We start from the raw sequence: 27,669 nt of genomic DNA on the forward strand, positions 1-27,669 counted from the left end.
ACACTTGTAAACCACCACGTCTTTCATACTCGTTCTTCCCTCCAACCTTTCCGCTTTTGCGACACATATTTCTCTAGAGCCTCAGTAATTCTGCTTGCCTCGAGTAATTGTGTGGGCTTGAGGATGTTTATATTTCTCTTATTTTGAGAATCTTGCCTTTCTTGATACAGTACTGTAACGGTGGGCTGCAGCTTGGCCAGAACACTGTGTACTGACTGTACTGAGTATTCTCACCATTAATTCAAAGACCTCCACCAATCCCTGGCTGCCACAGAGTTCTGTTGCCTAGCAACCACGTAGTGTGATGGAGGGAGGTGTGCTGCTGAGGACCAAGGTTGACAGCTCTGATCACATTCTCATCAGGAGCTATCAGGCTGCCAAAGGCCATCTTCTCAGCAATGTGTTGATAATAATGACCGTGGTGATTCATTGATGAGCGCTCTCCACAGAACAAAACAGGATGCATCACAGACAGAGGGCTTCTGCAGCTACTAGCAGTGTTATCTCTACTGTATGTTGCAGGGTATGACATATTTAAAGCCTGAGAAACAAGTTGGTATCTGTTTTTATTTCCCAAAATAGTCACATATAATGAAATCTATAATAAATCAAGAAACACAAGTGAAAAAAGGTGAGAGGAAAATAAGAAAAAAAGGACAATTTATAGAGGTTTTCTTTGGAATGTGTGGAGATATATACTGGATATATCTTCGTTTTCAGGTGATTGGATGCCAACATGCTTCCATTCAAACAAATTTACTTGTCTAAAATCAGACAAGTTGGCTCCAGTTTCAGGTGGAACAGTTTGTATTTTAGGGATCATTTGCTCTCCAGCTTATGTCCAAACTCCTTGATGGTGTCTGTGGCCTTGTCCGCAGCTTTTCCTAAGACTGCTTGAGTCTGTTTGCTGGCTTCTTGAGCAGCTTCAAAGAGTCAGAGTGAAACAGAGAAGACATATTCAGGGAGTCAAACATCAAAACTTTCAACCTTTTGTTATCAACTCACATATACACTTATTAGTGCAAGTATGTATCAACAGTACATATCTGTAAAAAGCTGCGTCTTTTTACTACCAGAAAAATGTCTATTTCGAAGAAGAAGCCGTTTCAGGTTATTATTCTACTCCTGTAACATTTTGAGGATTCAGTCTCTAAAACCAGATTCAACCAAGCTCTATTTCAGTCAAGTTTATTTCTGTCATCCAGTATCACACACAATGTTGCATAAGTCAAATAACAGGTTTGTAACAAGTTCGGTCTAATAAATCTACTATCACCTCTTCATATTATAGATATGAGATTTTAGGAGCTTATCTTTCATCAACCGTCAAACATTTAATTTGGTAACAAAGTTATTTATGTCCTCTGTCTGCTTGTGTCAACACTTATCTGCTGAAAAGAAGTACTCATGAAGCTTCACAAAGCAGCAGAGTGTGCACTGTACCTGTGTTGGCGGTTTCTTTGGAGGAGTCTGCCACCTGCTGCACAGCATCTTGAGCTGCCTGCACTGAAAACACACCACAAGAGCTTACAGTGACTGACCTCAGGAGGAAAAAGCTCTTGCACTTCACATTTTGCTTTGGAAGACTTTAACTTGTAATATAAATTCTTTTTTCTAAATGCTTTAAACTTCTCTTAAAGTGCTACGCATTTAAGAATTGTAATCATTTGGGGGAGATGAATCTGTCTCTTTCTCTATCTACCAGACTACACATTGGGCCCTGTGTCATCTTCTAGCTTTAATTCCGTACCTGCGGTGTCTGTGACTCCTTTTGCTGCTGATTGGCTCGTGCTTTTCAGGCTCTCAAAGGACTTCTTGAATGAGGCCATGGCTCCTGTCTTTGTCCCTGCAGCGTCCACACATCCATCTGAGCAGACAGCGTCTGGAGCGGCTGTTTAATACCCTCTGTTTGAGCCTGACAGCACCGAGCCTGCACGTTCCAGCCGGATTAATCCAAACAAAACCCGCCCAAAGAGGCCCGATCAGACTGGCATCCCAGCTATGGCAGCGTCCTGCCAAGTGCCAGAGCCCGCTCAGCAGATTCTACACATCCTGCAATCAAACCCCCCAGACAAGAGCGAGCAAAAAGGGAAACATGCAAGGACGATGCATAATGGATACTCATTTAGATCAACAGGCGGAAAAAAACTTGGTTACAAGTGGTTGAAAATCTAACAAGTGATCAATGCTAAAAGTGATTTTCAACATTATCAAACAACACTAAGGAATGGTTTCTTTTTTTTACTTTTTATTTACAGAGGATTTGTATGTCTGGCTTAACACATAAACCTTTATACTGACAAGTCCTGCAATTTAAAGCACATTTTGATATGACAACCATTATGATTTCAAGACGTAATATATTGACTTTAACTTGTTAAAATCTCAGTACACACAAACACACGCACACACAAACATGTATACTCTGTCCATTTCTAACAGATAGTTTACTGGAATGATTTCACAAGCAACTATAAAGATACAATGTAAAAAACTCTTACTTCAAAAATGGATTTTCCAAAGAAATGCAAAAAGGAAAAAAAAAAACCCCACAAACAGGCATTGTCGACACTTAAGAGGATATTATTGTATTAATATCTGCTTGCAACCGGACATATTTATTTTTTCCACTCCCAACGTCTCATTGGAAGATGATGAACATCTATTGCACATTTTCTAAATACAGATACACACAAGTACAAAGTCACAAGCCCTGGCTCTGGTCTCATTTCATTGGGAGGGAATCAAGGAAATGAGACTGTGCGGACGATCCTACATCTCAATAAATACCTACACCCAACACATTACATTAATAACATGACATTTACAATATATAATAATAAAAGATTTGTCTTGAAGGAAGAACATTTTTCAGTGGGAATGCTTGATTTTTTGTTGTTTTTTGCAACAGGGGTATAATTGTAATAGTTTCAGCATTTGTCCTTTTTATTGTTAGAAATATTATTGTGCTGCTGGTTGGATGGTGGCTTGGACTGATGCTTTTATGCTTCTGGCTCGTAGTCCTGGCTCTCCTGGGGGAGAGAAAAAAGAACAGATTTTAAGAGACAGGCAAGTCACATCTGCAGCCCAGAGGACACCTCAGGTTAAATTCAACAGTAAGACTTTAATTAAAACTTAATCGTATTAAATTAGACTTAAATCGGTTTAAGAACATATATGTCAGAGGGCTTATAGTAACACAGGATATCTTTCTGCTGAAGGTAATGATGTCACTCCATCGCAGCTGTGTGCCGGTTCAGTGTCTCTCTCCAGCCTGCAGAGGGCAGCACAAGCCTATGCCAGCTTCAAGGACATGTCGTGAGCACATTCCCAGCATCCTTGTAACCCTGCACACGCCTCCTCCACACACATGATCATGAAGAAATATCACAGCCTCCAGGAATGTGCAGTACACTCAGGTCATCTGATGTATTCACAAAACCTGGCCTGATAATGGACCTGGAAGGATTTTTATCTCCAAATCCTCCCTGAGAAGGCTTGTTCACTCCGCAGCACTGAGACTCCATATTTACAGCAATGCAGGGAGACCCTGACATTACCCACAATGCATGGCAGCAGTGAGCGTCATCACCACACCCATTCAGACAGAGAGAGCTCGTGCATCGCTGGTGTAGCAAAGGATGGGGGAGGGGAAAGAGATGCGGAGGAGTAGGAGAGAGAGATGGAGGATGGATGGAACAAGCTACTGCCTCTGAGAAATTCACTTTTAATTTGCATCTCAGGGAAAGTCCCTGTTATATTCCTTTAACTGATTAATGGAATAATCTGAGAAACAGGAATGAAAAGAAAATCTGACCAAATGGACTTAAATAAATTGAACATTGTAAGTGATCATGCAAAATCTTGTCTTAAATTTTCCTCTAACTGAAGATGATGCCGGATATTTTAATACTCACCAAAGAGCAAAATTTAAGAGAACATAATAGGTTTCTGGATAAAAACATAACTGTTGCAATGCTTTAAATAATTATATATACTAGTAATTAAACCAACATTAATGTATAATATCTTTATTTTCCATTAGCTATTTCAAATCTGTTTTCAAAGCAATAGGTTCTGCACAGTTTGTCTCGCCCCTAACAGCCAAATTCCAAAAATACCCATCTGTGTCAGACTTGCATCCTTCTTCGACGCACACACACTGACACACACCCAAAGCTCAATGTAGGTAGGTGGTGCTATATTCACTCTACTCGCTATGTGGCAATTGGCTTGTTAGCCCCTCTGTTTTCATTTCCAGAGAAAAGAAGAATTGCTTCAGCATGAGCTGTAGTGTTTGTGTGGGACAGAAGTGGAGGGCAAGTGTAGAGTGCTATTGAAATGCAATACAGTTAAAATGTGTATGAGCCGCTGAATACTGACGGGGCTACAGCTACTGTACATGAATGGACTGATGCATGACTGCACTCCAAGCCTTTACAGTTTTTACAGGCTTTAAAATAAACATGCAAAAAGATATTTACAATAAAACATATTGTTAAATTCACACAGTGAGACATACACCGATGTAGAGCAGAGACATATATGCACTTTGTGTCGTGTAGGCTGATTACCTGCTGGGTCTCATCATATGTCTCCCCTTCTGGCTCCAGCATTCCCTCTCCCTGGCCCTCCATGGCCTCCTGCCCGTACTCCTCAGGCTGCATGGAGACACAGGGAGAAACACAGAGAGATGAAGAAAGATCATACGCACAGTAACAGAAGCACAGATACACATTTAGAGTGACCTGAACTTAAAGGATAAGTCAAGTCAAATTTATTTATAATCACATTTTTTTTGGAAAAAAAACAACAGTTGACCAAAGTGCTGTACGATCAAAAAAGCAAAAGCCATAAAACAACACAATAGAAACACAAAGACCAGTTTAACAGACAAAAAGACAAAGAAAGGCAACTCTCATACTGAATTAAAAGCCAAGGAATAAAGATGTGTTTTAAGATGGGATTTAAAACCAGACAGATAAGAATGGTTATATTCTACATTGCAGAATAAATCACACAAATCCCACAAAAAGACCAAAACCAATAATCTGTTCTTTCTCTTCATATTTTCTGACCTCCCTACCCTGCCTGTGGCACTCAGACCCAAGCTAACTGGTTCCTACTGTAGATATAAATGTTTAAAAACAGGTCACAAATATATAGTTCTATTAGTGGTCTAGTATTTATGACAACAGGATGTAAATACTATATAAGATTGACTCAAAATAAACTGCAGTACTGATGTTAATCATAGTGAAGGAGAATGAAAGTGAGTGCAATAGTTTGGCTCACTGATGTATATTTAATAGTTTTTGGACAACAGGGGTGTGTGTGGGGGGAGGTCTATCACACAGATGAGTAGGCCTTTTACACAGAAGACCGTTTGACGTGTCAATGTGGAAAAGTACAGATGTAAATAATAAAATTAACGGTGGCTTTATTCCAATTAGCTGCTTCAGATTCAGAGTCCTGGATATTGTGCATGCTGGCTCACTGTCACACTGTCATGACTTACTGGGACACTTAAAAAGAACAGAGCCATTGTTAATGTTATTAGAAACACCTGTACTTTCCCGACAATGACAAGTCACAATGTCTACAGTGACAAAGGCCTATAATCTCTATCAAGCTTTGGCCAAAAGGACAATACTTGTTAGTTCTTCAGCTCAGTGTTGGTTTTGGCTTTTTTGTGGCATTTATTGACAGTAAGAAAAACATATAATATCACCCTCTTATCCTTCAATATTTGAGGCCACACTGAAAATCTAATAACTTGATATCTCGACACAGTCGGTGTAAACATATTCTACGTCTTTCTGAGAGGTTGATAAAGCAGACAGTGCTCATCATCGCTGCACCTGCTAGTACGAGCCCTGAAAACAAAGCCAGTGGGTCACCACACATTTATTTTTAAACCCAGCACTAATCAAGTCAATTAGGTCGGAGAAGAACAGACCATAATCCTGCGCGCTGTATTGAGCTGCTGTTATTGCTGTAAGCCCACCAACACGATTAGCATGGCCTTAAACTCTGCGCAGTGGGACACCGCCATAAAGACACATGTAATCAGACGGATCATTGCCTAAGAAAGAGTGAACATGAGAAGGACTGTTTATGTGGCTTTAACAGACGAGAAGGATAAGTTCTGTGTCTGATTGGTCACACATTTGAATTCAGTTGAGACTCAAACACAAGAGAAAACATATGAGCGCTGTTTTAAATTTCCACATACTGGCTTTAAAGACAAACAAATGCATTTTCTTCTTTTTTAAAACATCTTCAGGATACAGTTACAAAGAGTGGATATTCAGCAAGCTAGAAATGAATAAAAAAAATGGCTCTGCACACTTGGTAACAATGCCAGCAGTTTAACAGTCTGTTGTCAGAGTGTTGAAATGAGTAGCCTTATCACTCAGATAGTGCCTTCAAGAAGCCTGTTAGAGCAGGCTGTCAAATTTACTATTAGTGAGTCAGTGGAGAGGGTCCAACTCTGAGGGATGAAGGCTTTGGACAGGATGAGGTTCCCCCTGCTTCACTGACAGTCTGACAGAGATAGACAAAATGACAGCATGCTGACAACGCACGGTCAGGTCATTTAAGTCAAGTCAGTTTTATTTATATGGGGCCAAATCACAATAGAAGTTATCTCAGGGCACTATTCACATAGAGCAGGTATAGACTCTTTAATTTACAGAGACCCAACATTACCCACTCAAATTTTTGAGTTTGGTTATATGTAGATTTGCCCATCTTCTATCTTAGTGGGAAGTCAAATCTGACTCAGGTCATCAGAGGGGGGGAGGGTGCAATGATGGAATAGTTGTGTGTTGACGGGAGCTGATAGTCATTTAGAGACACCTGAAGATTGAAACAGCCTTACTATAGATCTGAAAGAGTGAACGCAGCTCTGTGTGCCAAGCCGAGGCCTCAGCGTAGTTTCACTTAACAAAGATTTATTTTCATTTTAAAAGATGCCAATTAGAAGTTCACTGATTTACAGTGGAGCGTTAAAGGCATTAGGGTCAGCGGCCTTATGTCCCAGCCTGGATGAAGAGGATAAGTAAATAAGTAAGTTCAAGGCATTTAACCTCTCTGTTCTGTTATATTCTTGAAAGAGAACACATTTATTCAGCTTTTCACAAAAAAAGCATGATCAGGTTCCCTCAGTACAGTGAATATTTGTCTTGGCAGCAGAATAAGAAAATAGATGAAATAATAAAATATTGATAATGTCATCAGGGTTTTCTGATTTTTTCAGATTGGGCTTTTTTTTTTTACGGAAAGCCTGCATTACAAAGTGGAGGTGTGGGGTTTGACGGGTATCACATGGGTGTTTACCAAGCAGGGAGGGCTTGAAGAAAGACACTATTGAATTGCATTATGGGAAATGTAGGCGATCCATACAGTGTTAGGGTCTAAAGTCAGGATAGTTTTATAATGTTTGTCTGACAAAACAAACAATTTGAAGAAGTCTGTGTAAAGGAAAATCAGAGATTTCTTTTTAAATACATTATACATGTTAAATTCAGTTCGGATGATCTGCTGTTACTGGTGAATGGCGTCTCTGGCCAGAGGAAGAGCATTTGCAGGGCAGCACTTCACCAAAAAGCACAGCCTGAGAGGCTTTTGCTCCAAGGGTGACAGCCACAATGAAGCTGCTAAGGACGTTTCAGCAGAGAAGTGAGTAATGTTAGTATAACGTAAGTGCGGCAAATTACATTGAAAAAAATGATAATTTAACATAATGATGATTGTGATGGATCGCTTGTTAACTAGTCATTTAAGTTACATTTTTACTGAAATAAGTCCACATTTACCTATAAAAAGGTGCCGAATCATACGGTGGCTCCTGGTGTTACTTCATTTTAAATACATCATCCATGTTGCTTGCCTTACACCTACAAACAAGGCCTATTTTAAATTGTGTATTTTTATACAGGAGTTAGGTATGGGCCGTGCTTTCAGCGCCTTCAGCAGACACACCTCCAGTATTTCAGAGCAGAGAATACTGCTTATTTTTACACAATTTTGAAACCCAATTTTATATACTTGGCGATTTTTTTTAATCATTAAATTTTGAAAAAAAGTCAGAACACATATTTATTATTACTTAACACAGACTTTAACTTTAGGCTATGGGACTTTGTGATGGGCATTTTTCTCTATTTTTTAACGTATTATAGACTGAACAATCATAAAATAACAATTGATAGATTAATGATAATAAAAAAACCATTAGTAGTTGCAATCCTTGATGTACCATGAAACACCTCTCATATGATTTCACAGTTAAGGGACATCTGACTTCCTGCAGCTGTATGTGAACATGCTTTAATATGTTATGGTCTGGTAACAGGAGCAGACTGAAGAAAAAGAAACAGTGAAAACTATCAGGAGCTGATGGTGAATATAATGTTGTACATACATTCATGTCAGCAGGGAACTCGTCTTTCTTCACCAGGCCAGTGGCAGCAACGATGTTCCCCATCGCTCCTGTGGTCTTCTCAGCCACTGCAGAGACACACACAAACATCATGTACACACACACATGTAACATTATCTCTGCAGATTCTGCAGACAGATTAAAAGCATGCACATGATGTTAGCCCTCTTTTGTTTCCCAACTGATTATTGTGCATAATGACCACTTACACCCACCCCCCCATCCCTATAATGAATTTACCATTTTCCAGTCAGCAGTAAATATCTTGTCTCTGTAATGAAACTGAGCTTCTTGCAACAATTAATGATGTTTAGCTTTGAAAAACATGGAAAAAAAACTCACCTGTGCCCACACTGTCTTTGGCCTTGTTACCTGAGTTAACAAAAAAGAAATTAATTAGAAAAGGTGCAGGTTGTGAAAATAATAAACCATTTAACATTTTGCATTTTAAGATTACTCTTCTTTCATATGTGATACAGATACAGAAACGTACTACCTAACTGCTGAAGCACTACTATCATTCACTCTGAATGGAACAAACAAAAAGTCCATGCAGTCAGATTTTCAGGCAGCCTTGTACTTAAAATGCACAATTTCTGAGCGACTTGCTTTTTTTTCTCTAACCTGACACATCACACATCATCTATGTATGCCAACATGAAGAAAAACAGAATTAATTCAAAGACAACGCAATACAGACAGGGCTATTTTTAGGCATAAGTGAGCTAGGCAGTCGACTAAGGCACCACCAGCTGGAGAGGCGCCAAAAAGGAGAAAGAATGTTTTATAATTAATTTCAGATGCCTACTTTTTTAAAAGTCTGTCAGACTGATGTGCAACACACACATTTCATTGCTTAAAACAAATCTGCTGCTCACACTGCACTAAGCACCTGATGCTGAGAGGAGACTACAGGCAGATTATGTTTCTATGAGGAGCTGAAACTTGCTGTCATAACATTAATTACAGGACAAGCAGTCAACTACATGCAGAGCAGTCATCTTACACTTTGTGAACCAAACTTCTAAAGTGATGGTGTTGATTGAAAGCCTCAATATTATGAGGATGCTGAGATTTAATTGTCTTAACCATGTCCAAACCTTTCTGCCACAACAGATCCACAATGACATCATCTCTGTGTGGATATTGTAGAAAATACTATAAAAAGAAACTATAAAATATGATAGAAAAACAAAATATTCACACAGCTAACATGATTAAAACCAGGTTAAGACATAACAGGGACTAGTGTTCATGTGAAGTTACAAACTGACAGAATATAACACGATGACATGAAATAGACCGGAAACTGAGTTAACAACTGGATACAGCTGAATATAAAATAAAATATTATAAAAATATTAATATCATTAAAGTACAACTGCATGATCCTGACTACAGCCTCCTGTCCATAACAGCTCACACAATAAACTGTCAGATATAACTAACATGATTAACTTTGAACTGTCACTACCAACCAATTAGTTTTATATATAGGTAGTGAAGCGGTAACGTCCAAGAAAATCAGCTGAATAAGTGTCACATGTATAAGTGAACTCTTGACCACTGTGGTTGTGTAATATCTGTAAGATGATGTCTTTATAAGGATCTTATTATTTCCTTTTGTGATGATTCTCAAAGATTTTGTTTATTACTCACAGTTTGCCACAGCTATAGAGGCACAAGAGAACAATCATGTCTGCTGCATTTGAGTTTCGTAGTACTTTTCTAGACAAAGGTTATTAAACTTTGTAGCTGCTTTAAACTACAACCACGTTATTGTTCAATTCTCTGACCTTTGGCAGACCTCATCCATCTACACTTTACTCCATCGAGCTATTTGGGCAATCTACTGTGTGCCCACTGGTCCTGGTCACTCAAGCCTTGTCATCCTCTTTACTGTGCAGCAGTCATATGCTTTATTGGTCCCTGAGGGCCTTTAAAAGCAGACTGAGGAGAGATGAAATGATGATGAAGTGCAGAACTGTCTCTACAAAAGGCGAGCCTCAAAGGAAAAAACATACATCTAAGAGATGCATCCATTTGAAAGCCTCGCTTTGGTGAAGTGCAGCAACTGAACTACAACTATAGTACTATATGGTTCTCTTTGTGAAAGGAAATTATAAGTATTAATATTATATTAATTACAAATAACAGTTCCTATTTTTAAGCTTTGTGTTCTCCAGAAAAAGAATCATAACTCCCACTGACAAATGATTGTCTGTAACATTTTCCTTCAACACAAGATTTTTTGAGAATTGTTTCAGGCTCATGTAAGTGTTAAGTGAAAGTGTAAACCTGTGTAAGAGAAAAAAAGATTTAAGTCATTTAGGTGGCTATTAAAGTACCTAAAAAATATTAGAACAAATGTTCCATTTTCAAAGTTAATTACTTTTTTCCTAGCTGGCGCCTGCTAGGAGAATAGCAGAGCTGCTATTTATCACTTCAGTGGTATCGACTTTTAAATTAACACAGAAAAGCGTGATGCACAACACATGAATGTAAGTTAATTTCAAATGTAACTTCCTCTGTTAAATATATATATAAATAATTGTGAACTAAACATTGATTAGCATCAGTGATAATGATGTGATTGAAACAGATTATGTGCAGATTGTTATTTATAATGCAATTTTAGGCTGTAGCTATTGTTTGACAAATATTAGTAAAATCTATAATTGTGTAAATTAAACTGAGACTGATATGGTTTGAGTGCAAGGTTTCACAAAAGTAATAATGTTGTTTTTAAAGCAGCATTGTATACTGTAAACACTGTAACACTTCACCGTGTCATAATGGGGTAGATTAGATACTCTATGAATGAGACTGTTAATTGTGACATTAAATGGCATCTTGTACAACAGGGTTTTCTCCTTCCTGCCTTAGTCAGGCTGACTGCTTAGCTCAGCTGGGTGGGCGGGCTGCAGCAGCAGCAGCTGTCAAAAGGTGGGTCACAGACCTATCAGATCACTCTTACCCCTCCTCCAAGAGGGGCCTTCAAGCAAATCATACGCAGCTTTCTAGGGCACCGACCACGCTCAACAAGCAGGACGCAGAAGCTCAGAGATGCCACAGTTATGCTCCTTTCCCTTTCTGCGTACCACAGGCATAAAACAAGCCGAGACATATGATAGAGAAGATTAAATGAGCCTGCACATGTTTTGACTGCAGCCTGACATGTTTAGTTCTGCTGATGAGTGACAGGGACACAGTGCTAAATACAGTATGTAGGGTAATTAGATTTCATCTTATTGCAGACACATCTGATAACTTCTCCTGATAACACCCAACATCTCATGAATTAATCCAATACACACCGTCAATGAATCAATGGTACGAGCTGGTGACTGTAAAACCAGCAGGGGTGTCACTGGAAATTTGGGCCCTCTGTAATGCTTGGCAGGCTCCAGGGCCTCAGCCCAGCTCTAGGTCGCCTGAGTCACCGAGCCCTCCCCCTCACTCACCCCTGACAGACCAACTGTAGGCTAACGAGCAGAGCTGGCTGATATGTATGAAAGTGTTTACCACAAACATCATGGGGATGTTTGTAATGTAGATATAGAGTTGGTGAAATATATGAAATCACATGAAATAAAATAGTGATGTTCATTACACTTGAGCGCACGGTGCATGACATGGTGCATATTTAGAGCTGAAACAATTAGTTGATTAATGGATTAATTAATCAACAGACCATTAATTGACAACTATTTTGATAATTCATTTATTATTTAATTCATTTTGCCAAACATTACTTAGTTTTAGCCTCTTGATCGTGAGGATTTGCTGCTTTTCTTTATCTTATGTAACAGTAAACTGTAAATCTTTGGTTTTTGGACAGTTGTTTACAGATCAGATGATGAATTGAAAAATCAAGATGATAATATTTAGATTAATAGATAATGACATTAATTGTTAGTTGCAGCCCTAAAAATAAAACTAGAGCCTGACGTGATATATCGGTCAGCTGATGTTATCGGGTGATATTGGCCTATTACAGATATATCGATATTGACGTATCGTATATGTTGTCTGATATGTACCTATATATATATAAAAGTTATATAGGCATGTATATTTGATCCTTTTTTGTTTTTTATTTATTATGAAATAATAAATAATTAAATATTATTAAATATTAAATATTATTATTAAATTCCCAGTTTATTATTTCAGCGCACTGATGTCATTTTATACAATAAAGTTTATTCTTAAACTGTAAAATATCATGCCTCCATTACATATCTTTGTCATAAGTGTTTGATAACAACATTTGAGGGATCACTGCAAAAAATGTACATTTATGTATATATTCTGTATGTGTAACATTATCGGACAATATGAATTTTTTTACTCCCTAATATTGGTATCAGCATCAGCACCCCAAAAATCCAGCGTCGGTCGGGTCCTAATTAAAACACATTCAGGTTCTCTAAAACACAGTCGATGTAATTTTGTTCAACATTTGAATTTATTGAGCTTGGTATTAATTATTTAGACAATAGAACTGGTTATCACTGGTTATCATGACATTAAATTTTCATTATTCCATAATGATTTGACACCATTAACGAACAATCCTGAATTACTGCCCAGCCCTACTACAGATAATTAAATTATTTATAGCACTGCCTTTAAAAGCATTATAGATATTCAACTGGAATATGACAACTGTGGAAGTTAGCTTCTTTTAATGTTATGAACACAAGATGATCAAAGAGGCTGAGACTATGTTTTGCCAGTTTCTATTTTTTTCAGGTGTCCATCTACCATCATTTTCCCTCAATATTAACAGAAGTCTGTCACGTGTGGTTATTCAAACAACAAAGTAAATCAAGAGCAATTGATGGGACTGTCTACTTCGCAACTACACTCCAAACCATGAGATAGAGTCACTAATCTGTGCAGATATCTGTAATGGTGTCTGTTACAAATTAAGCTGCACTGAAAAGGACAAAAGCAGAGGCCTTTAGTCTGTTTGTCTCCAGGAGGTGACCGCGGGGATGAGGCTGTTTTACAATCTGCTGCCGTCCAATGCACAGACATGTGGCAAGAGCTGCTCTCACCATCCTGCTGCCCCACCCCCAACCCTGCTCCCATCTCTTGCCTGTAACCCAGTCAAGTCAGGCGACAGGGCAGAAGGACATTCACAGCCTCGAATCACATCATCTACACCAAAGATAACTCCCTACCTAACTGCATTATTATCTAAACTATTCATATTAATAGTACAGAAATGCTTATAATTTTGATATATTGGGTAAAACTGCTGATATAATTAATGACATACTGCATCAGCATGCATAAGTAAAACAAAGATATTGATCAACTGAGGGGCTGAGTGATTAATGGATTTACTGCTGCTGTAATAACCTACACTGACTTCACTATATCACAGTCTATATGGTTAAATATTGGTAATTTTAACTTGTGCCGCACAGTATAGTCCAATAAAATAAATGTAGTCATACAGAGGAAGCCATGCAGCTATAATATTGTCACTGAACTGTATTACAACAGCGAACAAAGAGGTTAAAGCTACAGCTTGCTGGTTTCTTTGATGTATAAGACAAGCAGGATTCTGCTATTTATTCAGCCATTAAAGGAAGTTACTGTATAATTTAACCATTTGTTTCAGGACATATGGGAATGCTGCATGAGCCCAAGTCATAAAATATTCTCTCTGCTCCTGCGTGAAGCAGGCAATCTCACTGGGCCTGTGATATGCATTTACAGTACATAACGTGCCAACAGAGAATTGTGATCATCTTACCTACAAACATAACGCCTTCTTTAGTCTTTTCTGCTGCAACTGCGACTCCTTCCTTGGTCTTCTCTGCAGCCACAGCCATCCCCTCTTTTGCTTTAGACAAACCCTTCATAAACACATCCATCTTGGCCGAGCTACTGTGGAGACATGGACCATACATGCTGTCAGTCACCATCACTGCTGTCACTGTGTCCACATGTGGATTTTAGCTTATTTATAGGGGATGATGTCATTAAATAGCTCATGTAATTCATAGCCAGCTTCAAGTATATTGTTTCTATATATTTCTACAAACATCTGTATATTTCAGTCTATCATAGGACCATACGTCTTGGTAAAAGAAGGCAGCAACGCCTCCTGTGGTTGATCCTGACAGCTGCAGTCCAGCCATCAGGCTGTAGTAAAAACGCGCTGTTCACTCATGCATTCAACCCCCTTTTCACAACCTCCTCAATGCATTAAATATTCAAAAGCGAAAAGATTTCAATGAAATGGTTAATTGTGGAGGCGCTCATTAATTATTGCTCGCCTGTAATGCTACTCTCAGTGGCAGCGGGCTGACAGGACTGCGCCTGAGAAAAAAAGCACAGGCCTTTTTAAGGGACTACACAGTATATACTAGAAGGTGGCATTTATTGCAAGAGCTACACAATGTTGCTGGGGGAAGGGAGGCACGATCTACACTATCATATCTGCACGCATCACGGTTTTTACGTAGAACTATGTGGATGTAATCTGAGGTTGTCCGATCACACACACACACACACACACACAGGGAACATTTTCGTAAATCAGCCCCAGATGCAGCCCAGCAGCTCGGCTGGTATTCTTGCATTAGACACCAAACCATCAGAGTCCCATCCTGGATGTTTCAGGTCAAACCTTTAATTACTATACACACCAATTGAACGATTCTCACGTTTGCATCCGTCTCTGACTGAATTTCTTAGTTTTTGCGACACAGTCCGAATTGGTGATAAACTGAGATGCTTTTTCTATGAATGTGAGTTAAAAGCTTTAACTTATTTTACGCACGGTGCAAACCAGTGTCTTCCAATGACGACGCTTACATGGATTGCATGGTCCTCAAATGGTAGTAACCTCCATATGCTTAAAAAAATAACAATATAATGCAAAGGGGGAAAATAGAGTCCTTACCTATTTACAAATCGCCTTCGACTTGTCCCCTTATGATTCTGTCGCACAGTCGAGTCAAAGTATCGTCTAAATGGGGAGATATCTTCAAATGATCACTAGGTGGGCCTTTCTCGGGATGATCTCCACCAACAGGGACGGCCCCCTTCACAGCTCGGCTGAGACTATCACGTCCCCCCCCCCCCCCCCCCCCTCTCTCTCCCTCCCTCACCTCCCCTCCGCCCCACCTCCACTCTCTCCACCATCACTGGCTCCCTCCACTATTGATCACCCCACATGTCAACTGGTACATCGAGCAGAATGAGTTCAACAGAGCCACAGCAGACATCTCGTTCCTTCTCTATTGCTGCAGTTTAGACCCAGTGTCCATAACGAAAAATGTAATTGGACTATATGTTATACACATATGGGAAGTGACTGCCATTTTCTTTTGTATTAAACACACAAGGATGATCAAAGAATCAAATTTTGCATGAAATTGCTCGATAAAATCCGAAAATATTCTGGTGTACAGACGATCAATTTGTGGAATTGTTATTGTTATTGTAACTTGGTCTCAAAAGGCTAGAAAATAAGGGAACATTAGCCATTTAATTAGTATTCAATCTGATGACTTCTGCAGTGTTAAATGTTTAAATCAGTGACCTATGGATTTTGGTGTAGACAATGTCCTGATGATTTGATTGTGAAAGCTGCTCAAGTAGATTTCCTTTAATATTTTGACTTTTTTGCACTATAGGCTGTTGTTAGAAAATTAATATGCAGCACTATGGATCTGGCTTACATGAGTTTGCTGTGTCTTGTGAGCCACTGCACGCTGGGCATGTATGCATGACATGATAATAAATACTTTATTTATTCATATCATTGATTACAATGATATGGACTCATGAACACTACATTCTATTACTGTGTCTATAGGTTCTACTGATTGTGAAATTTCAATAATCAAAATAATGCTATGAGGGTTGTTTTTTGTTTTTTAAATATGTCTTTCAGTACTTGATCCACTTGACTATGACCAGATGAATTCTTGTTGGACCCCATTTTGAATTTAACTACCACTGTCATCCCGTATTGTACTGAAAACTGCTATCATTGTTATGAATCTCATAAGATATGAGTAGATGTAATAACTGTAATGTCCCATAGTTTATTGGGCCTTTATTCTTAACTGCTACAATGAGCCAGTAGCTCATTAATTCTGCCCTCTTATAGACTTTATTCTCATGAGGAAGTGAACATTAAAGACATCTGAGTCCTATGTGGTGTGCCAATACTGACATACTACGATCTGCTTTAACCAAACATGACTGTGATCCAAGGGTGATACCATTTTGTGGAGGAGATGGGGGTGTGTTGGTTTAGCATGAAGCCACATGAAGCTTGCTGTATATTGATTTTTTTTTTACAAGCTAGAAGAGTAAATTGATGGTTTGAAAAGAAAAGCACGCATTTTGTTGATCGATATAATTATTGATAACCTTAATTATAATACTAGATGAGCAAATAAATATTAACATATTCTTCCAGACCATTTATTGAAACACCAGATGATTTCTGAGTTGTGTAGTTAATTGAAACTGCTGCAATCGTGTATTTTACGATTGCAGCGAACGTAGATGTCTCAGCCAATCAGAGTAGAGGATGACTACAGATCGAGTCCCGATTTCCATCTGGTAGAAGATCGAACATCCCTGCAGGTTATGTAGCTTTGATAAGGACTAAACTAGAACCTGAGAAGACCATCACATACCGATTTGCGTTATTTGTGCTGTGACTGGATACTACACATTTCCCCACCTTTCACTGAGCCGATTTACAGCCTCAGCTAAGGGTTAAATACCACCACCACCGCCGCCTCCTCCTCCTCTTCCCCCCCACTGTCTGACGTATGTGTAGTGACGCCATCAATGGTTGTAGTGGGCGAGTGATTGCGAAATCCTCCTTCTTCCCCCAACTCCCCCCTCCAGTTTGAGGAAATCCCAGATAGCTACCACTCCTTGAATCGTCCTGTCTCGTCTCATCTGGTCTCTGCGAGCACGAGTAGGCAGGCTGTTGCTCTGCTCATTACTGTGACAAAAAATATGACCACCATATTGTCCTAACAAAAAAATTAATACAGCTTTTATGTGCTGTAACAGCGCAAACTATAACACTCACCTCCCATGTATTAGTTTAATCAGAAGAGGAAACATGTTTTTGCTGTTGTGGGGCAGCATCGTGTCAAACAGCCTACTGAGCTTGTTTTTTTTTTTTATTTTTTATCCCTCCACCAGTTACATACTATGTGTGATTCGTGCCTTACCACTGAATCATCTTATCTCAGCCTTCAGCAGTGAATAAGGCGCTGTCCAGGGTGCTGAACGTGTGTCTCTGTCCATGGTGCTGATCTGTTGAGCCAACGTTAGACAGCCTTGCAGGGTGGGGTGCAAGTAAAAGGGGAGGTGATGTCTTCCATCAACACAGTGGAAGAAAACTCCACATACAGGTAATCCAGTCGTCTTTTAAGGAAGTACCTTCAGCTTAAATGTACAACAGATGATCTTGTTTCATCACTGACTGCTGTACTTGTAAACCGCACCTGCCCTCTTGTGGTCATTTGTAATAATGGCGACCATTTTGTATTTACAGCAGCATTTACTGAAATTGTAACTGCTGTAAAGGAAATTAAATGCAAGAGCTGTTTGTGAGAGCGCACAATTGTGTTCTTATAATAACAACAGAGACACTCCTCAATTAGCTGTCAGCAAACATAGAGTTCTTCCACCTGAGCATTTGTAAGAATATTACTAATGCACCAAATACATGCCATTAATTATAACAACACAATTATGTTCAGTTTAACCTCATCAGGGAGAGCTCTTTGTCAAAATTAACTTGCTGAGCTCAGACTTGAGGAGCTGTCTAACTCATACTACTCTGTGCATTACACTTTAGGAATACTGAATGTTTTTTTTAAAAATCCTGGAAGTCTTCTATCATTTCATTGGTCTCAGTCAGTCCAACTGTGTACTAAATATAGTTTTTCAATTTAAACCATCATCTTTGTAAAGCTGGGAAGCAGTGAATTTCAGCTGGTTATAACTTTTAAAATAATGTCATTAAAATTGCAGATAATGTTACTCATAGATTATAACTAGACCATCACTTTACTGTCTTCTTTTTAATTTTAATTTCAACAGGGTCTTGTGAAAATAAGATGCTTACAATTGTGATACCATGCTGGTTAAGTAAATATTCTCTGTAAAAAAATATGGAGTTATTTGAGCTTAAAATTATTATTAAAACACAAATCCAGCCCAGCCCTTTGCTGAGATACATTGGGTGACTGTGCAGTTTTGCCTCTGATACTCTGCAGTCAGTTACCTGTTTCAGTCTGGCTGCTGTGTGGTTGACTTTACGTGCAACTCTATAACAACTACCGGATGCAGCTGAGCCACAGACACAGCAAGCAGGAGATTGCAGATTAATCAACATTCATCAAGTGTATGCAACTCTCTTAAAAGGAAAGGAGCTGTTGTATGGCCACAAAATTGGCAGTTTTTTCAACAGGCTCCATTGTTAAAATAACTTAAAAGTTGACAAATCTAGTGATACAGTTGCTAAATTGGCCAAAATGGTGGGGGAGGTTCAAATGTGCCACACTTGGTCTCTATCTTGTGTTGTTCTTTCTTGTTGGCTCACAAAAGACATTATACAACACAAAATACAACCCGCTTCACAGGCTGAGTAGTATTCCCTATGACAAGCAAAATGAATTCATATGTAAAAGCAGTGGAGTGCACCATTAATTACAACCACTGCCACACAAGAATCATTTTATCATATCGATTGACTTGGATTCCAGTTACCTTAATTCTTCCAAGAAGAATTTTCAGGTTTAGTTTATCGTGTGCCTGACATTCAAATCAGTGCATCTTTTGCTGTAACGTTAGCAGCCACATTCAGATCAATATTCGTGATGAAAGGTGGATGTCACATCTGCGGCTGGGGTGACTAATAAATGTGGGAGTTGGTGTTGAAACGGATATTAAGATCTAAGACCCATGACTCAGCTGAGATCCCTACACGGAAAGACATCTAATAAGTCTACATCATGTAATTTTATTAAAATTGAAAGAAAGCTGCAGTGCATGCTAAGAGGTACTGCATGCAAATAAGGTAACATTTTAAAATATGCAAATATTATCTTGAGTCCTAATCTTGTGATTTAAATTAGTTGAAAGAAGGCTCATTTGATCATTCACTAAATCACATGATCAATTTAACAAAACCAACATGTAAATTGATAAGTTTGTCAGTCAAGCTTATGATTTGTAGTTTTCACATTTATAACAATTTCCAAACTAATAATGAGTTAAAGTCTTTATTATTCTAATTTAAATATATGTGCATATTCATTATGAAATGGTTCTAAAGCTGATAAACGTATCAAATTACATCAATACCCCAATACCTACTTGGGATTGTCCATATTAGCCCATTTGTAACGGTTTTCTCACACACCTTCACAGACAACATCACTGAAGTTGCCTTGGGGCATCCTGGGTGCCTCAGGCTTTAGCTCACTAGCCACATAATCTATCCCCGGCCCACAGAGACCTTTGTGCATGTCATCCTCTGTCTTTCTCTTCCCACATTTCCTGTGAGGTCTCTACTGTCCAATAAGGTAAAATGCCCCCCAAAGTATTCTTATACAAGTGTCTTAGAGGTAATTATTATAGATATGTTTGCGAGACATAACCCTAAGCAATTAAAATTTAAGATTTAATGGTTAAAGTTTCTGCAACTTGAATAAAGTTCAGATTTATGGGAATCACTTATCCTAGTAAACACATCACGGTTGGATATGGTCCTGATTGGCTCCCTGCAGTGAAAAGATCCTAAAATCCTTTCAGTTAACAGCATCTTAATGAATACCACCCTGTAAGGCAGGTTTACCTTATTTCAATTAGAGGAGCTTGCTGTTTGCTGCTAATAAGGGTCCAGTGTTCAGCCTTTGAGGACTGTTTTCCAATCAATTTAACAAAACACCCTTTTACTACACTACATTAACTTGCACAACACTTTGAAGCAAATCACTCTCATCCTGAGCTGTAGTTTATTTGAAATCAAAATCATGAAAATTGAATAATATCTGCTTCTTAACTTCCAATTTTTGCAGAACATATGCCCAGTGGCCCACAGCAGAAGACGATGGTTGCACATTTTGTTTGAGAAGCAGAGCATATCTGAAGTAGTAGTAGTAGTAGTAGTAGTAGTAGTAGTAGTAGTAGTAGTGAATGCAGGTTCCACAGACTCAGCAGGCAAAAATAAAAGTGATTCAAGCGTTATATTCAGTGAAATAAAATGCTCCCTGTGTGCACTTCCAAAATGGCTAGCACAGTCTGATTTCTCAGTCTGAGCAGTGGTCCTTTCAGCCCCCAGTGAATCCACCTTTATTTATCATGGCCTCTTTATGAGCTGAGCTCCTGCATGATGCTTTTCCTTTTACAGATCCATTGTGGATTCAGTCAGTCACAGCAGATAATTCCAATCAATCTGAGTTATAAAATCTTGACATAGGCCGACGCCGCGCTACAGCTGAAATTTACAGCTGTTTAGATTGCAAGTCATTTCCCCGTGGCATCTGCATACACACTGCATCTGCTTTCTGCAGCTGAGTGGAAATAAAACCCTGCCTGTGAGAGATTTCAAATCTGAGTTTTACTCCCTCTTTGAAGCAAACAGAAATGATTGGGTACATTTACCGCATCAGATTGCATGAATATTCTTTAGTCTGCCATCAACTGTAAGAAAAAAAAAGGGAGGGGGCTGCTAGCTGCAGGTTTTCTAGTAGAAAACATTCATGACATTTTTAAGAATGAGCAATCCAGCAGAGTAGCCCTCAACACCTGTAGGTGGCAGCAGAGACTGTCTATCTTCTGGAGGAGCGTGATTACTATTCACAGCACTAACCAGGGTACATATCAACCCAGGACATACATGGATCGATTCAGGTTAATGTATACCCGCGGTTTGCAGAGAATGAAATATTTACTTGTATATGACACTTCCGCGGAGCTTGAGTGTAGCTGTTATTACAGAACAGGATGCTGCTGTCATCACCTTGAACAGTCTGCGCTCTTTGTGTGTCTTTGCATGTGTGTATGACCAGCAAGTTTAGCACCGACATCCAAAATGGCTCAAGATGAACTCTCATCTCACAATCAAGACACTGATAGAGGAAGAAAATGAAAAAGAACACATATTTGTCGGGCCGCTTTCATCACAAATACTGTAACCTTATCTCACCATGACTTTCATAATCTGCCCTGTTAACATCTCTGGAGAGGATTTGCACTCTGTTTGTTTGTCTGCTACACACCCTTGTATCTATCTGTCATAAAAAATGTAGCTGTGACCTTTCCATTATCTCTTAAGAATACACCCACATTTTTGATAATGTGTGTTAATTTATGTAGCATTTGCTGTTAACATATTTGTTTTAGTAATCCATTATCCACTGTATCCATTATACATACTGTGTGCATGTCTATAGTCTGCTGATCGAACTATCCTTCGGGTATAATAAAGGATGTACTAAAATTAAAGACATTATGCAAATTGTACATACAAAGTGCTTAGAGCTATTCTCCATCTTCTTTATGCATGCAGGCTTAATTCAATGAATCTGTGTGAGAGCACTTTCACCAATGATTGAACTCGATATACAGAACTTGAACGTAAGCCAAGCTATACAGATTAACAATGTGACATACTGGAAGCAATATTACAATTATGTCATAGCAATTTGTTAAACTGTCTCAAGGCTGACCGCATGAACATAAGGATAACTTATGGGTTGCCTGCATGTGTGCATGTTTCTCTGTGAATTTGCTCCTTACAGGAAACGCTGCCCATTTTTCTTTTATTTGTCAATTTTTGGCAGTTATATAAACCCATCCCAGCTGGCTGGTTTGTCTGCACAATTGCCTGCTATTAATGTTGATGCATAATTGCATTACATAATGTGTTGTGCTGTCTTTTAGAGGAGTCAAACAGCTGTGGCTATTGGCTGTCTCTGCTGTGCACAGAGTCAAGCACTCTCCTCCAGTACACTGCCAGACAACAGCTTAATCATAAATGGGAGCTATCGCAGGTCATTGTCAATTTTAAGCCCTATCAATGGGGTTTTTGTGACTGCTACAGCACTTCAGTATATTTTGTTAATGAATTGTAAGATTTTTAGTCCACAGAGATTTGATTCATTTATATTCTTTTATCAGACTACTGCTAATTTAAACACAGTAGTCGTACAATGTCATCAGTGACAGACAGAGAAATCAATCTCTGTTACAATGAGGGAGAGGGCGAAGGAGAGTCGAACATTTGCTGCGACTGACTGCCTGTTGGTTCCCACCAGATGGTAGTGCAGCATCGCAGAGGAGCATCTCTCAGAGCAGGATGAAAATGGTGCAGGAGACGAGCTGTCTGAAAATGAACGCTGCAGATTCCGAGGTACGAACCTTAATGGGATAATAGGGTAATATCTTACCTACACCATTATTGTGCAAGGCAGCACATTAAAAAAAGACAGAATCAGGAATGACAGCAGTATATCTTTCAGCATCTCCCATATGGTGTACCCAGGGGGACGATTAAAAGTGGAGCACACTGATAGCTGGGGTGCAATGAATGTATGTGCGTATGGCTGCAGTTTTGAATCCAGTCATTTACGTAAATGAATCCAGGATTTAGTGCAATCATAATATTCAAACTGCAGACTAAATACTTGATACGGCAGGGGCAGAGACATCCAGTTGGGTTTACAGAAAGCAGACAAGGAGGAGAGCAAATGTCAAATGTGCTTACATGTGATAAGTCAAAAATGTGGCTTATTTGCATCACAAAGAGCATATTTTACAGAGGGATTTGTGACTTTTTGTGTCATCAAACGCTGCTTTGTTGTGCATAGTGCTGGCATATGATTTCATAGGTATTCTGATGTCAAATACAAAGCACTCTCTACCTGTTACAACACTGAATCACTTTGCTATTTCAGATTTGGCCTTTTTCAAATTTGCCATGCAGTAAGTGCATGTTGAAGTGAGATCAAACTGGCTGTTTCATCCAAGTTTCCAATTGCCTCTGCCCCTAAACACAAAGTCAAGTATTGTTTCTGTGTCGTATTGCATGCCATTTGGGAAATATCTTGGCTGTCTTTTAGCTCTATATTGGATGGGAGCAGATAGATTCACACTCTCAAAAGTGCTTGAAGAAAGTGTGGTGAAGGAAGTTTGTCACACTGTAGCAAAAGCACAAAATAGGCTGGGAACAGCGGATGGCCGTAGATAAAAATGCTGCATTTTATGTGCTCACTAAAATGGAAGTAGAAGGCAGGATGTCATGCTCTGGTGATGGAGGTTTTGGGCCAAATTCATTAACAAGAACAGAGGAGTTTTTAAAGGTGAAACATATCTTGCCATATATGTGTTCTGACAAAATATATCAGTGCTGGAAACATCATCCACGAGTTCTGAGGCAGAACTGAATCCTTTGAAGTCGTGCAAAATGGCTCTCATAAGATGAGAGCTCTGCAGACAGAGACATCCAGCATATAAAAAAATGCTGTGATTGGAAACCTGGTAAGCTAATGAGTTTGCACTTCTATCTTCTCAATTTGTACAGGCTTTTGTGTCAAGGCCTTTGAGGCTTTTCTGTGCCAAGTCTTGTAATAGTGTTCTCATTGTTCGCCTGAGAATCTGACACTTTTTCATGAAACTTGGGGGAATCCATCTCCCAACTTTTTCACATGGGAAAGACAAGGAGGCCGGGAAAATCACTGTGAATTATGGATATTGCTGCAGTGAAATTAAGATGACAAAGAAATGGCAGGAAAAAAAAAAGAATCCTGTCTTAAAAGGCTCCAAAGGGTGGATATTTCACAACTGCATCTGAGCTGCAATGCGGCGTAACAAGTCATAAGTAGTTCTTGTTAAAGACTTATGAAACCATATTGCTCATTCCTCCTTCCCTCCTCTCCTTGTGTCAGTCTGAGAGGCTGAACTCCTGCAATCTTATGGGCAATAACCATCTGTAACTATTAGCTGTTGGCTCCTCAAATAATAATGTGCATATTAGAGTTGTTGCCGTAGAAGTGAAATTATTTGTTTGGTTGTGTGGTAGTCATCTCGCACTCTCCCTGTCTCCCTCTCTCTTTCAGTTTGCCTCTGTCTTAACAAAACCGCATAACTATCTGATAAATGAGCTACAAATGAGAGAAGGGTTTTACACTTGGGAGTTGTTCAAATTATTGGGAGGGCAGTGACCACAGTGCTTATTTGAGCTTAAGATGCAGGCTGTTGAGATTTGCTGGGAGCGAATCTAGAGGCTGGTTGAGTCTTCAGGCATGTCCAATCCTATCCATTCAACCATTAATGCCTGAGAGTAGACCAGAGGAAACATTACAGCCCTCAGATCAACTCTGAGGCAGAGAGACCAGGGTCCCTTTCCTCCTCGAACTCACTGCTCCCTTTGCCCAGCCAAACTCAATAATTCTTACACATGACAAGACAGTACAGCACACTCTCCATATCTTCCTCCTCACTATTTTAAACTACTGTATGCTCAGCAGTTTAATTTTTTAATTATAGCTACTTCAACGTAATAATGTCTGGGGAGTTTGGGATAAACATCCAGCACTGAACAGACTCATTATACACTTTATGCATGTAAATATCTGTTTACACACAAATATTCTATAGGTCAAACTACTGAAGAGAAACACCCTCAAAACAATTTAATGAGATATTGAAGAGAAATTTAAAACCAATGTCTTCAGTATAGAAGTATAATTTCCTCTGGTAATGTTTTGTACAGTTCAGGAGTACAGTTCACACAGACCACCCAACTGTCGCTGTAATTCACACACACACACACACACACACACACACACACACATAAACGCACACAGTAATTCTATGAGGCTCAAGGTTGTCGTGCTTATTGAATATATCAACTTAACCACTGATGTCATTGATCAAAAAGCCAATTCCAGTTCTATTATTGTGTTAGAGGGTAAAACAATTGCCAAATGACTTTGTAAGGTGCACTCACTTGGTAAACAGATCTGAGATCCATTAAAGCCTTGGAGATTATCAAGCCTCAGTCCAACAATTTGTGGAGATTGCTCTAAACACCTTGCTGGTGACCTTCCTCGTCCAGTTGAAAGTCAATGGGAAACGTGGCAAGGAGCCCGCCAACGTCAAAAGAGCCCTCTGCACTTTAATTACACTGCACCTCAACGGCTGGCTATTTCCTCGTCCCCTCACATCCCTTATATAACCATGTGTCCCTATCAATACCTCGGACCCACTTATATAGTCCAGATGTGCCATAGGCTTAATAGCTCTCACGTTACTGTCGGCCGCACTTAATCAGGATATCTTTGCTCCATGATAGATATAGCATAGCATGAACTCCATCTCATCAATATTAATGTCGGGATTTGCTCCATGCTGTGCTTTGTGGTTTACTGTATCTGCCTCTCTCTGACCTCTGAGTGAGGAACGTGGATGTTTTCCATGTGCTTAATCATAATGCACAGAGCCTACTGCATTGATAGGTTAATGTACCCGAGAGGATCAATGCAGTCTTGAGGACGCCTAGAACAACAGACATTTAAAGCTTCAGGAAAGGCTTTAACAATGAGTGCAGTCTGTCTATGTTAGGATCTCAATCCAGCTTAATTAAATGGGGTTGTGTAAGGTCTGGTGACTGGTGTGATGAGTTACTGTAGATAATTATTGGCAAAAGCAACTGTTCTGAGGAATGCAAATTTAACCAAGAGCTCATTAAGAGCACATAAACAATATTTTTTACAGATTTTTCATAACATATTCCTAAAGATCAGTGTCAGTTCAATACATTCTGAAAAACAGGCAGTATAATGAATGTTTGCAACCTAAGGGGTCCTAAATCACAATAAACTCAAAGCAGTCTTCATTTGGTTTTCATTACAGTTACATAATGTTACAGTGATACTCAGGATATTTGAGGATATCTGAGTCCGATTCCTGAGTAACACTGACTGGCAAAGGATCAACAGTTGAAGCTTTTTGTAATCTCCATAAAACTTTATGCAAATCTGCCTGAAAAAAAGGGAAAAGCTTTTAGCCTCACATGGAAAACACAGCAATAATGGAGAAACAATTCAGAAACTATTTTTATCCCTTTGTTTTAAGATAATGTTTTCAATCTGGTGTTTGTAGGGAGGGTATATGAAAACCGTATTTCTTATGGTCTTTTTTTTATTTTATAAAATAATACCTGGGTTACTGTATCTTTGTCCTCTGAAGGGAAAAGACACTCCTGCACGGATACAGAGAAAAACATTTGCTCTCAATGAATAAATAATGAAAGGAAACGAGGTGCTTGCATTAATTTGCAAATCATAAAATGCAGAAAATTTCTCTGAGTTTTAAGCCAAGCTTTTGGGGGGGATCATTTACCTCACGGCAGGGTGTTACAATATGAAGCCAAATATAGCGATGCTTTGGTGAGGAAACTTTAAAAATGCAGTGACAGTAAATGAAATGGAAAACACTGCACAACCTTTTTATTTAGTAAAGGCTTGGTCCTGAATCCAAATGTAAGAAACATATTGAAGAAATCCGTGCAGTTAATTCTTTATCTATATATCTTACCTTTTCCTGAATCTACCTATATTAAGTATATGTTTTCCTTAAATCAGATACACATTTATAACTGTAAAAACATTGTATTTATACACGACAGCTTTGCTTGAATTCACTATATGGCACTTCACTGCTGCAGGGCTGATGAAGACAATACTCACTCAATTTACAGAAGACCACTGAGCATCTGCAGGCCAACTGGCTCTTTTATTTCCAACTGTCTGGCAAGCAATAGCAGAGTTTTACAGTCCAAGAACTGGAAGGCTGCTGTCTTTCCTTGGTGGGGACCTGAAAGCAAACACAATTGTGTGCCAGTGACTGGTCAGTGCGACATGCTCATTTGTCTTTAGAGCACAATCCATATTGTAAAATCTGTCTATAAAGATGTTGAATTAGATTTCTCACTAAACAGCTCTGCAGAATAATAATTAAGACGTAGCCCTGGGCTTGTGTCTTCACAGGGGTCCCCTCCTATGGTGCCAGTGCAGAAACGCCTCCAGCAGACCTGAGTTTATTTACCTCCAATACTGCATTATCTGATCCCTGAAGAAGCAGCTTTGTTCCAGCATCTCAGCGCTGAGGAATATCTTTCTTCGCACTATCTGTGGGAGAAATCC

General features: G+C 39.1%; 1 protein-coding gene across 2 annotated transcripts; it reads right to left on the reverse strand.

Annotated features, from left to right (window-relative positions):
* Positions 1-2,228: 2,228 nt before the first annotated feature.
* sncb (synuclein, beta) lies at positions 2,229-27,669 on the reverse strand. 2 transcript variants are annotated; one of them, XM_044363442.1, is made up of 7 exons: positions 27,572-27,669; positions 27,214-27,340; positions 14,220-14,353; positions 8,789-8,818; positions 8,429-8,514; positions 4,575-4,661; positions 2,229-3,032 (listed from the first exon to the last, which is right to left on the reverse strand). In XM_044363442.1, the coding sequence occupies exons 3-7, from the start codon at positions 14,338-14,340 to the stop codon at positions 3,003-3,005; spliced, it is 354 nt and encodes a 117-aa protein (XP_044219377.1). In that variant the 5' UTR covers positions 14,341-14,353; positions 27,214-27,340; positions 27,572-27,669; the 3' UTR covers positions 2,229-3,002. The 2 variants fall into 2 exon arrangements, with proteins under 2 accessions (XP_044219377.1, XP_044219376.1); XM_044363441.1 differs by lacking the exons at positions 27,214-27,340; positions 27,572-27,669 and adding an exon at positions 15,375-15,532.

Source organism: Thunnus albacares, chromosome 10 (genome assembly GCF_914725855.1).
Source record: "Thunnus albacares chromosome 10, fThuAlb1.1, whole genome shotgun sequence".
NCBI lineage: Eukaryota > Metazoa > Chordata > Actinopteri > Scombriformes > Scombridae > Thunnus > Thunnus albacares.

Bases quoted from the DNA above. Each gene is read 5' to 3' on its own strand.
- sncb (XM_044363442.1), bottom strand. From the start codon at position 14,340: ATGGATGTGTTTATGAAGGGTTTGTCTAAAGCAAAAGAGGGGATGGCT. The intron at 8,819-14,219 runs GTAAGATGATCA...TTGTTAACTCAG, and splicing joins AGAAGGCGTTATGTTTGTAG to GTAACAAGGCCAAAGACAGT. The intron at 3,033-4,574 runs GTAATCAGCCTA...TCTCTCCCCCAG, and splicing joins CATATGATGAGACCCAGCAG to GAGAGCCAGGACTACGAGCC.